This window comes from Solanum verrucosum, unplaced genomic scaffold (genome assembly GCF_900185275.1).
Source record: "Solanum verrucosum unplaced genomic scaffold, falcon-dt-bn FXZP01000237.1, whole genome shotgun sequence".
NCBI classification, from domain to species: Eukaryota; Viridiplantae; Streptophyta; class Magnoliopsida; order Solanales; family Solanaceae; genus Solanum; species Solanum verrucosum.
This window is the reverse complement of record NW_026020069.1, coordinates 158,746-171,801: the sequence shown is the minus strand read 5'-3', so window position 1 is coordinate 171,801 and position 13,056 is coordinate 158,746. Positions and strand designations below refer to the sequence as shown.

The following is a 13,056-nucleotide window of genomic DNA, read 5'->3' as shown; positions in this document are numbered from 1 at the left end:
TTTTATTGATAAATCAATAGTGCGTACTTGTTCTTCCCTTGATTCTTCTCTCATAAGATTTATCCATGATTTCATGATTCGAGGGCCATTAGTGGCGTATCTCTCGAACTAGGATGATTTGAATTTGATTTCTTTATGATTTCAAGACTAATTTAAAAATATTCTTTCAATTTTACCCTTCACTAGTTAGTATTGAAATTAGTTATTAATTAATGTTTAGTTATTTTAATCATAAATTTGATAATAATTAATAAGGGTGAAAATGGAAAGTTATACCTAATTTATGTCTTAATCTTATTTTCTTAAAGGGTGTGAAACACCTCAATAATTCAATTAATTTAAAATGGAGGGAGTATAATCTTGTCTAAGAATTTTTTTTTTTTTTTTTTTTTTTACAATTTCTCTATTTTTATTGTAGAATAATAAATATGTCAATTAACTATTCATTTATATTCTTTAATATAAAATTTAATGATCGTTATTTTCATAACTTCCATGATTTTATTATCATAATCTCTAAATAATTTAGTCATATTCTTGACATTATTTGTTATTCATATTATAGTTCTACAAATAAAAACATTGTAAGACTTTGGACAAATGATCACATTAGCCTTTTTAATTGTTATGTTTCCAATACTTAAATTATTCATTCTTTAATTTGACTCGAAGAATAAAATGAAAGCTATTGAATAGTGATCGGCTTGTGAATATGGATGTCGACAAGAGTTCGAAATATTGTGTATTGATTTCATATTTTTTCTTTTTAATTTTAATGATTGGAATTGTAAGCAGGGTTAAAAAAAATGTTGCATTTTTTTAGTTCTCTTTATTTTTTATTTTATATAAAAAATTTATTATTGTAAATTTAATTATACTTTTTTTTGGTTCAAAAGAGTAATTTATGACTTTGTTGGAAGTCATCTAACTACTAAGTACTAACCAAATGTTTTCTCTATAAAATCAATTATATGTCTGTATAAATATATAATGACATCTTATATTTTTTATGAACCTACTATTTTTACTTAATACAAAATATTTTATTATTTAATAGACTTTAGAATATTTAATGAAATTTATGTTATGCATAAATAGAACACGAGGAGGGAATAATAAAATTTGACAAGTAGGTATATGAATGAAAAAAAGTTGATAAAAGGAAGTTATACTTGTCTATATAGTTTTGGTGGTTTTTGCCTCGAAGCGACAGGATGATCTATTTGACTGCCAAACTGTCCCTTAAATTCCAAAATTACTCCTTGTGTAATGTAAGACATTACGTCATTCCTCTTATTATCACCGTCCGTGTGAACGCTCCATTTTATGCCACGTCATCAACTATTACCCAAAAACCCGACCCACAAAATCAAAATCCCACGTGCATATAAAATCAATTAATTTAATTTGAAGATGCCAGCTAAGCTAAAATCAAACCCCGTGTTTGATAAGTGTACTCATCTTCATTTCTCAACTATATAACTTACTTATTAAGAAAAAAGCAACCATCTGAACAGCAAAGACCAAAATTTTCAAATATGCAGAGGTCAACTAAACTCACTGATGAACAAGAGTTTTCAATCATGGTTAATGCTTTAACCAATGTGATTACAGGTACTACTACCCATACTTCTCCTGTCATGGATGTCAGTGCCAGTGCCGCAATTTCATTACCTTGTACGAGCATGTCCTATTCTATTGAGCCGCCTCTGTTTCATGTACCAGCAGAACAAGAGCGTTGTCAATTCTGCAAAATAAATGGTTGTTTAGGTTGCAATTATTTTGCAACCTCATCAGCTGGTAACAACAACAAGGCTTTAAAGATTGTTGCGAAGAAGAAAAAGAAGAATTACAGAGGAGTGAGACAGAGACCATGGGGAAAATGGGCTGCGGAAATTAGAGATCCAAGAAGGGCAGCCAGAGTATGGCTTGGAACATTTACTACAGCAGAGGATGCAGCTAGAGCTTATGACAGAGCAGCTATTGAATTTAGAGGTCCAAGAGCTAAGCTTAATTTCTCATTTTCAGATTACACATCAATTCAACAACACAGTAATAATACTACTACTACACCCCTGCAAGTGCAACAACAATCACCGCCCTCGCAGTTACAACAGGGAATGAACACAGAAGAAGAACAGTTCTGGGATGAATTGATGAATTCAGACAATGAAATTCAACATTACTTTAATAGAGAATCATCTGATTCTGCTAATGCCTATATTGCTCATAGCTTCTGATCATTTCCTATTTTACGCATATTGCATCCCCATTTAGTTTTGATACTATCAAATTAAATTTGTTTTTCAATCAAGATTGTATCATAAATACTTAGGCACACAATATTACATGTGGGCCCTGAGAAACCTGAGGGAGAAATCACCTGATGGCAGCTTGCCTACCAACTTCAACGAATATATATACATACATTTTTAATTAATAAAGGAAAAGTTAAATATTGGGAGTATGTATATAATTTGATGTATTGACAAACAATGTTCGAGAAGTAACAAGCTTATCCTCTGCCATTCAGACCTTACTTTATTATACTAATTTATCAATTTCACTAGTATTTAGGATTTGGATGACTTGAATTACTTGAAATTTTTACAAGGCATAGAATTTCACATGCACTTTTTTAAAAGCCGGATAGAGTTACTCAAATATTAATAATGTAAGAATTAGTTATGAATGAATTTATGTATTTTCAAGTAACATAAGAGATATGTAAGAGTGATAAAGTTTACTCATGGAAATATGATTCATCTAATCTATTCAAAGAACTTTTTAACACTTGTAAATTCAGCACCAATGAAAATAAATGATACTTTCTTCATTTTAATTTGTCATTTGATGTTCACTTCATATGAAAAATTAATAATAAAATATATTATTTTTAAAAAAATATTAAAACAGAGAGGGTAGCTGTGAGTCAATAAAATGGATAGAGCAAAGTTAAGTCAACTCGGTATTGTTGACCCCTACGACGTGTACGGATTGATTACCAGGCTGGCTTATGTTGTGAATTGTTTTGTCTTTTCTTAGACCCACATAGTATTCAACTTTTCAACTTTAATACTCCTTTCTTTCTAATGAAGAAAATATTAAATGTCTATTTGGAAAGTTACTATGATAATTTGTTTTAGTGTAATTGAACCTAATTATAATATATAACACATTTAATTGGTTATGTAATTATTTAATTAGCAGGTAATTAATTGTACTTGATAGGGGTAGTTATATTTTCTAATTCTCATGAAAATTGTGAATTGCTCATAATTATGTGGTGTAATTATAAATTGTTTAGTTTTTCATTTCTTTTTTCTATTACTACTATATTTTTTATTTATTTTAAATTCCTTTTTATTATTCTAATATTTTTAATTTTTAATTTTTTTATATTATTTACATTTCATTTCTTTCGCATTCTCAACCTTTACTTTATGTGATTTCATGCCATTTTTTCGTATTATCTATTGTTGTAATTCTATGTTTATTTTTTTCATTAAAATATTTTTGTTAGTATTCTAATTTTTTAATTAAGATAGAAGTCATTGTTTATTTTCTTTTCTTTGAAATCATATTTATGTATGTTATATTGATATTTGAAATAAGAATATTATATTAAATTTTTTGTTTTGAATTTAGGACTTATGTTATATTTTCAATTTCATTTATTTTAATAGTATTGACTTGAAATTTCACATTACAAGTCATTTATTTTTTAATTAGACGGGACAGATTATATTATATGTCCAAAGTAATTCTCCAAAAAAGGGCTTGAAATGTATATATATCCTACTACCAATATACTGTTAATTATTTAGCCTGTTCTTTAGAGTTGGGTAAAAAACAATAAATATGGTAGCACATATGTTCATACTTGTTCGGTTCTAATCATTCTTTGTGACAGAGGAATATCTTTTAGTTAAAATTTAGGCTTAAGTCATACACGGCCTCTTAAAATTATCCGCATAATTCACTTAGATACTTTATCTTGCGCTTGTTCCAATTGAACACCTTCATTAGTTAAAAAGAAAAATACATATTGAACACTGCGTGACAATCAACTAAAAATAGAGAGTGTGTGTCATACACTTGCGAATGATGTGACATAGTAACAAATAAGACAAAGACATGTGGCATTTCGTCCATAATAATAAGTAAAAAATAATAGAAAAACTATGTTTTTAACAAAAAGAAAAACTTTTTTCCCCTCATTTCTTCTTTGCCAGAACACCCCACCCAACCCACCCATCCACCCTGCGTCCATCCTTCTGCTTTCTTTACCGGAACACGCACAGAGCCGCTGCGACTAAAATTAACGATAATCATCTTCGTTCCACCTTTTTTTGTCTCAACGTATTCTTTTTACCACTCATATCAATTCAGATTCTCATATTTTTCTTCTTCTTCTTCTATGTTGTGAGTTCTTTAGGATTTGAATTTTTTAACAATTTGAAAGAAAATAATTTCAGATTCGTATTAGTCTTGCAGGAAAAAATGAAATTTCGCCGAAATTATTTTTGACGCATTTCATTTTAGTTTTTGATAATATTAGTAAGTGTGGAATGCCGCTAGTAAAAATAATAATCAAGGAGTGTATGGTAAAGGGGTGTGGCGGGATCATGGCAAAAATATTTGGCCGGAATTTTTTAAAAATAATATGACATTGAAAAGTTTAATTGGGGATGACACAACCAATAATTTAACTAGCAAATTAAGTTTAGCAGATTCAGTTTTTCGTTTTAACCAAAAACGAAAAATAAAATAGAACTAAAATGAAGTGCAAGAGATTTTTGAGATGGAGTGAAGAAGATGACAGGTAAAGGGGTGTGGGGTGGGGTTGTTTCTTTTTCTTGATTAAGAGCTTCTTCTTTTTTATAGTTATTTAGTTAATGTATGCAAGCGTGAAAAAAGTAATAAATTATCTTTAAAAAAATTAAAAAATGAAATAGGAATCTATTCACGCGCTCAATAGAGTGAGGTACACTTATTTTGCCACGTAAGCACTTTGTGTTTAATAGGTATATGTTTTGAACAATTTAAGTGTTCAATAGGTACAAGTCCTAGTTGAGGTGTCTAAGTGAATTATGCGGACAACTTTAAGAGGATGTCTATGACTTAAGCCTAAAATTTAAGACTAGGCACCGAATCAAAATGGGACCATCGAATCGACAAGAATCGGTGTCGGATGGGATCGAGATAGTTTGACTGGGTTATTGATCGGTATCAGGATAAACCGGATCGGAATTATCGGGATGAAAATTTGGTTCCATCCCATCTCACTATATACCAGAATAGAACTGGAATGGATCGATCAGAACGAACATGAACGGTATCAGTACAATCCGATCCGATTCCCAGTTGGACATTAAATTAAATTTCTTTTTAAAGATCATACGACCATATTATTTGATGTATTTTCGATTTAATTTAAAGTATCCTTGGATGAAACATGGATTCGAAGAGCAAGTAAAAGAGTATATAAATACTCCTATTATCTTTCCTTTTTCCATTTTTTGATAACTTGATATGTTTAAAATTTTGAAATTAAAATATTGTTTTATATAAATTTTTTAAACTTCAAATTAACTCAAAACTCAATATATAATTGGACCCACCGCTATGTCTATCGAAATTCCTTAATATAAAAGCACATAAATCCATCAGCTACAAACCATAACGCCGCACATGAAAATTAAATATGTGGGCGCCATACAAAACAACATACTTGTTATCCTTATCCTGTTTATTGCAACATTCTCAAGCATATAAATAAACAGAGATTTGTATACTTCAAATCACAACAACTATATTCTCAAGCATATACAAAAAAAAAAAGTTGATAGATATTTGAAAAATAAGATGAATGTCTGGACTAGTAGATATGTGGACTAATGAGGTTCGAAACAAGAAAGGTAAGGATGAAGCTCAAGTACCAATTGAAACAAGAAAAGGAAGCAGTGAATTGGTTCGTCAAAATTATGAAAAATGTGTCTCCTTATTGGGTAAATTCAATAAGTTACTCTGAAGCTTCCGTCTCAATGATTGTCGATTGTGTTAGCCCATGAACAACACATTTCTCTCTAATAGTGCTTCCTTTACTCACAATGATGTTGTAATAGGTTCCCAATAACTTTGTGTACAAATACTTGCACTTAAATTCAAATTCTACAATAATGCAGTTTCTTTCGAAAATCCTACTTGTTTAGTTTTCTGCATAAGAAATACCCCTCCCCTCTCTTTGTTTTTACTTGCTTCACTTCAAAAAAATTTACATGTTAAATGATATGAGTATTTTTTAGTATAAAATCTTGAAAAAATAATTTGAAGAATGAAGAATAAGTAGTTGACATCAAGAGTAAAAACTGAAAAAAATATTGTTTTTTCTTGTTATATTAAAAAATAACAATAAAAAAAATCATTTGAAAAATAATACACAAATCAAAATAAACAAAAGAACTACATATGTCATGAATTATTGAAAATTTATTTTATAGTTTAAAATAAATAATTTTAAAAATTTAAGAAAATTATTGGATTTTTTGATATATTTATTCTTTTTTTAAAAAAAAAGATTTTTGACTACTTTACAATTTTTAGGAGAATAATTTGGGTATAATCAAAAGGAAAATAATAAATTTTTTTTTTGAGAATAATCAAAAGGACAATAATGAAAAATAATTTGGGAATAATCAAAAGGACAATAATGAATTTTTTTTTGGGAATAATCAAAATGACAATAGTGAAAAACAATTTGGGAATAATCAAAAGGACGGAAAGTAAAGGTCTACACCGGTAGAATTGGTTTGGTTTGTTTTTTTTTTTGCATTAAAAAATAACTTAAAATAATTATGTCGATTTATTAAAATTATAAATCAATATAAAGTTAAATTTTTTGGTTTTATTTTGATTGGTTCTTTCAAGTTAAAGAGATCACATATATTTTATTTATCTTTGTGACAGGCTAAAACTTGAAAACATTAATTGAATATGAATCTTCAAAAAGACTATAAAATTCATATAAGTACAAAAATCATTGAAATATCAACGTTCAATCTATATATATAATAAAGCTAGATGTAGGCACGGTAATGTAACACCTTTCTATGACCACCATTCACATTTATCTTTTTTCTCCCTTTTTTGGCTTATTCTCAAATTTTGAAATAAAAAATTCTAATCATATCTTATTTATTGAGTTTAATAATGGACTAATGAAAAGAGACTAATGGCTAAATTAGAGTTAGAGTTAGATGCCGTAAGAAAGAGGGTTCAGGTGGAGAAGTGGATGAATGAGCCAAAGAAAGTTAGAGTTAGATGCAAGGATGACTGTCCATGACTTTTGTATGCACATCTTGACAAAACAACAAATAATTTCATGATAAAAACTTACAAGTCAAAAGCATACTTGCAACAAGACAATCAAAAATTACGTGTGCAATGCAAATTTTTATCTGAAGCCTACAGAGAAAGATAACTGAGCAACCTAACGTAAGAGTGTTCAAATTGTAGGAGATGATTAAGAAATTTAAACTTTATGTTGGCAAGACTATTGTGAGAAGAGCAAGAGCTCAAGTGTTGAAAGATATAATGGGTGATCATATTGTGAAATTTGGAAGAATTCTTGACTACAAGGATGAAATGTTGAGGATCAATCTAAGGACTAGTTATGTTGTAAAACTTGGTGAACCTGATGCACTTGGCAAATCAGTATTTCAGAGTTTTTACATTTGTTTTGATACTCTAAGGAGGGCATGGGCACATCCTAGAAAGTGCATAAGCTTAGATGATTGTTTTCTCAAAAGTTATTTGTAAAAGTTAGTTGTTAGTTGATGTGACCAATAATGGTAACAATCAAATAATGCTACTTGCTTGGGTAGTGTTTGAAAAGGAGAACAGAAACTCATGGACCATGTTTGTCAAGTACATAAAGGATGACCTAGGATTTGGAGATGGTGAAGATCTCATCTTGATTACAGATATGCATAAGGTATGTGAACTTTTGCATATGTATTTGTATGTATTTATTTTGTAATTTTCACTTTCTATATGTAATTATGACCTAATTATCATATGCAGCAATTGAAGAAGTATTACCTTATTGTGAACATAGAAAATGTGTTAGGCACATGTTAGGTAACTAGGATATGGATTGAAGGGGTCTTCAAAGAAGAACATAATTTTGGAAGATAGCTAAGAGTACATTTGAGTCTCAATTAAGAAACAATATAAAGAAGACGAAGTTGTTAGGTTAAAAAAAAATGATAGGTGACTTAATGTACTACAACATTAATTACTGGTGCAAAATTTACTTCAACACTGAAGTGAAGTGTGATTCTGTAGACAACAACGTGTTTGAGTATTTTAATACATAGGTCTTGGCTGCTGGACACAAGACCATCATTACTATGCTTGAAAAAATAAGAGTGCAGATGATGACAAAATAAGCCAATTTAAGGGAGTTCCGAAGTACTTGAAAGTGTAATTTCTCTCCAATGGATTTGAAGGTCTTAGAGGAGAACATTAGTAGGTATATGGAATGTACCATTGAGTTTAATGGAGTTGCTAGATTTGAAGTGAAATAAGGGCTTTGCCAACACAAAGTAGATATTGTCAGGAGGACTTGTAGTTATAGGGTGTGACCGTTAAGGGGCATATCATGTCCACATGTTGTGGCTGCATTATGCTTTAAGAATTTTTCTCTTTATGACTATATAGACAATTGCTACAATAAGAAAACTTTCTTGAGGACTTATGGCAATGTACTTGAACCACTCACAAACATGGAGATGTGACTAGTTTCTACAAACCCTATTGTTTCACCACCAGAAATCACAAACATGCATGGTAGGCCATCTAAGGCTAGAAGAAAAGTAGTCGGAGAAACTAAGAAATCTGGAAAGCGGCCTAGGACTGGACTTGCAATAATATGTAGTATATTCCATGCCGAGGCCATAACAAGAGAGGGTATCCTCAAAGAGAAGGTGTTGAGTCATCAACATGACATAGTGCACTATCTGCGGCACATAGTACACCATCACAAACACTTAGTGCACCAACACAACACCTAGTGCATCAGAAGGGTAGAACCAACAGGTTCACGCAACGAAAGAGGCAAACTAAATGTAATATTTGAACTTTTTTTAAATGAAAAGGAAGACGAAAAAAACATCATCAATGACACCTAGTGCATCTCCTCTACTGCACCTATTGATCTTCCTGCATCCTCTTCTTCTCCTCCTAATTATCATGCATCATCTTCAAAAGATGGTACTACAAAAAAAAGGAAGAGGTAGGGAAAACACATCTCCTGACAAAAGGCCAAGAGTCCTGAGTATGGGTGTGTTCCAAGCTGCAAATAGCTTCAAAGTCATGAATGCAAGTCTTTGCTATATCTTAAACTATTTTGTTAATTTAGATAGTTTAAACATTGAATTATATTCATAATTTTATTGTAGCTTGACATACCAAGTAGTAAGATCTACTCTACTGGTCAAGCAAAAGTGACAAGATCATCTGATGTAACTAGTGACATTGGTTATACACCAAGTACTACAAGTAAGCTGAAATGAAATGACAAAGCAGCAATCTCAACAAGAAAACTTCAAGAGCTTAGAGAGAAGCAAAGAAAGAAGACAATGGAAAGTAGTTCAAATAATCCAAGTCAAAATAGCACTTTTTCACAGTCAAAGATGTCATGAAAATTGTAGTGATGTTGATGTATTTAAGTAATTTTTAAGTTAGTCCAGTAGATATACAAATTATTTCATTAAGGGCCTACTATTTTTAATATTATTTGTTGGTAAATTATGTATTATGTGAGGCTTTATGAATGTGACTTACTGACTATATTCTGGTATTGAATAGTGATGTTGAAGTAAGAATGAATGGTGATGTTGTGTTAAGATATGTTTAGAAATGGTGTTGTGTTGTTTATTTTATTTTGTTGGCTATTCAGATATGTTTAGAAATGATTATATCTCAAGTGCTTAAAGGATGACCTAGGACTTGGAGATGGTGAAGGTCTCGCCTTAATTACAGATATGCATAAAATATGTGAACTTCTGCATATGTATTTGTATGTATTTATTTTGTAATTTTCACTTTCTATATGTAATTATAACCTAATTATCATCTGCAGCAATTGAAGAGGTATTACCTTATTGTGAACATAGAAAATGTGTTAGACACATGTTAGGTAACTAGGATATGGATTGAAGGGGTCTTCAAAGAAGACAATAATTTTGGAAGATAGCTAAGAGTATATTTGAGTCTCAATAAAGAAAAAATATAAATAAGACAAAGTTGTTAGGTTCAGAAAAAATGATGGGTGACTTAATGTTCTACAACATTAATTACTGATGCGAAATTTACTTCAACACTGAAGTGAAGTGTGATTCTGTAGACAACAATGTGTCTGAGTATTTTAATGCATGGATCTTGACTACTAGACACAAGACCATCATTACTATGCTTGAAAAAAAATAGTGAAGATGATGACAAAAATAGCCAATTTAAGGGAGTTCCGAAGTACTTGAAAGTGTAATTTCTCTCCAATGGATTTGAAGGTCTTAGAGGAGAACATTAGTAGGTATGGACTGTACCATTGAGTTTAATGGAGTTGCTAGATTTGAAGTGACATAAGGGCTTTGTCAACACAAAGTAGATATTGCCAGGAGGACTTGTAGCTATAGGGTGTGGCCGTTAAGGGGCATATCATGTCTATATGTTGTGGCTGCATTATGCTTTAAGAATATTTCTCTTTATGACTATATAGACAACTGCTACAATAAGAAAACTTACTTGAGGACTTATGACAATGTTCTTGAATCACTCATAAACATGGAAATGTGGCCAGTTTTTACAAACCCTATTGTTTCACCACTAGAAATCACAAACATGCATGGTAGGCCATCTAAGGATAGAAGAAAAGTAGTTGGAGAAACTAAGAAATCTGGAAAGCTTCTTAGGATTGGACTTGCAATAATATGTAGAATATGCCATGTCGAGGCCATAACAAGAGAGGGTATCCTCAAAGAGAAGATGTTGAGTCATCAACATGACATAGTGCACCATCAGCAACACATAGTACACCATCACAAACTCTTAGCGCACCCACACAACACCTAGTGTATCAGTAAGGCCAAAATGGCCAACAGGTTCACGCAACGAAAGAGGCAAACCAAATGTAATATGGAAAAGAGTCAAAAATACCCTTAAACTATCCGAAATAACTCATATTTACCCTTAAACTATATTTTGGCTCAAAACTACCCTCCCCATCAAACTATTGGGTCAAAAGTGCCTTTCTTATTAACGAAAGTTGTTAAATGCCACATGGATGTCACATTGCACGTCAATAGGGTTCCACTTTCACATAGACTAAACGGAAAAGGGTCAAAAATAGCCTTAAACTATCCGAAATAGCTCATATTTACCCTTAAACTATATTTCTGCTCAAAACTACCCTTTCCGTCAAACTATTGGGTCAAAAGTACCCTTCTTATTAACGGAAGTTGTTAAATGCCATGTGGATGCCACATTGCATACCAATAGGGTTCCACTGCCACATAGACTAAATTTCTAAATCCTAATTACTCTTTCCCCCCTCCATCCTCATTTCATTATTTTTCAGAAACGATTTCACCCCTTCTCCCTCATTTCGCGGCAAGGGTTTCACAGTTTTCAAAGTGGATATTCGTAGTTGTAGGTTAGTAAATCTTTGTTCTTATTTTATTATGTTTACGATTTCAAAGCATGATAGTTAGGATTTCACAACTTTCCCCTCATTTCGCGGCTAGGGTTTCATAGCTTTCTTCGGGGCTGGGTTTCAAAGTGGATTTTCATGGTTGTAAACATAATAAAATAAGAAAATAGATTTACTAACCTACAACCACAAATATCCACTTTGAAACCCAGTGACAAAGAAAACTGTGAAACCCTAGCCGCGAAATGAGGGAGAAGGGGTGAAATCGTTTCTGGAAAATAATGAAATAAGGGGAAAAAGAGTAATTAAGATTTAGGGATTTAGTCTATGTGGCAGTGGAACCCTATTGGGGTGCAATGTGGCATCTACATGACATTTAACAACTTCCGTTAATAAGAAAGGCACTTTTGACCCAATATTTTGACGGAAAGGGTAGTTTTGAGCCGAAATATAGTTTAAGGGTAAATATGAGCTATTTAGGATAGTTTAAGGGTATTTTTGACCATTTTCCTTTTAGTCTATGTGGCAGTGGAACTTATTGGTATACCATGTGGCATCCACATGGCATTTAACAACTTCCATTAATAAGGACACTTTTGACCCAATAGTTTGACGGAAATGGTAGTTTTGAGCCAAAATATAGTTTAAAGATAAATATGAGCTATTTCGGATAGTTTAAGGGTATTTTTGACCCTTTTCCGAATGTAATATTTGAACTTGTTTTAAATGAATAGAAAGACGAAAAAACATCAGTGGCACCTAGTGCATCTCCTCTACTGCACCTACTGATCTTCATGAATCTTCTTCTTCTCCTCCTAATTATCATGCATCATCTTCAGTAGCTGGTACTACAAAAAGAGGAAAAAGTAGGGAAAACACATCTCTTGACAAAAGGCCAAGAGTCATGAGAATGGGTGTGTTCGAAGCTGCAAATAACTTCAAAGTCATGAATGCGAGTCTTTGCTTTATCTTAAACTATTTTGTTAATTTAGACAATTTAAACATTGAATTATATTCATAATTTTATTGTAGCTTGACATGCCAAGTAGTAAGATCTACTCTACTGGTCAAGCAAAAGTGACAAGATCAACTGATGTAACTAGTGACATTGGTTATACACCAAGTACTACAAGTAAGCTGAAATGAAATGACAAAGCAACAATCTCAACAAGAAAACTTTAAGAACTTAGAGAGAAGCAAAAAAAGAAGACAATGGAAAGTAGTTCAAATAATCTAAGCCAAAATAGCACTTCTTCACAGTCAAAGATGCCATGAAAATTGTAGTAATGTTGATGTATTTAAGCAATTTTTAAGTTAGTCCAGTAGATATGCAAACTATTTCA

The 13,056-nt window shown here is 31.4% G+C and overlaps 1 protein-coding gene across 1 annotated transcript; it reads left to right on the top strand.

Annotated features, from left to right (window-relative positions):
* Positions 1 to 1,538: 1,538 nt before the first annotated feature.
* On the top strand, positions 1,539 to 2,249 carry LOC125823805 (ethylene-responsive transcription factor ERF109-like). Its single transcript, XM_049503193.1, has one exon. It carries the CDS (start codon positions 1,539 to 1,541, stop codon positions 2,238 to 2,240), a length of 702 nt encoding a protein of 233 aa, XP_049359150.1. The 3' UTR covers positions 2,241 to 2,249.
* Positions 2,250 to 13,056: the final 10,807 nt, after the last annotated feature.

What these genes read in the sequence shown, in the direction of transcription:
- LOC125823805 (XM_049503193.1), top strand. Translation starts at nt 1,539, where the DNA reads ATGCAGAGGTCAACTAAACTCACTGATGAACAAGAGTTTTCAATCATG.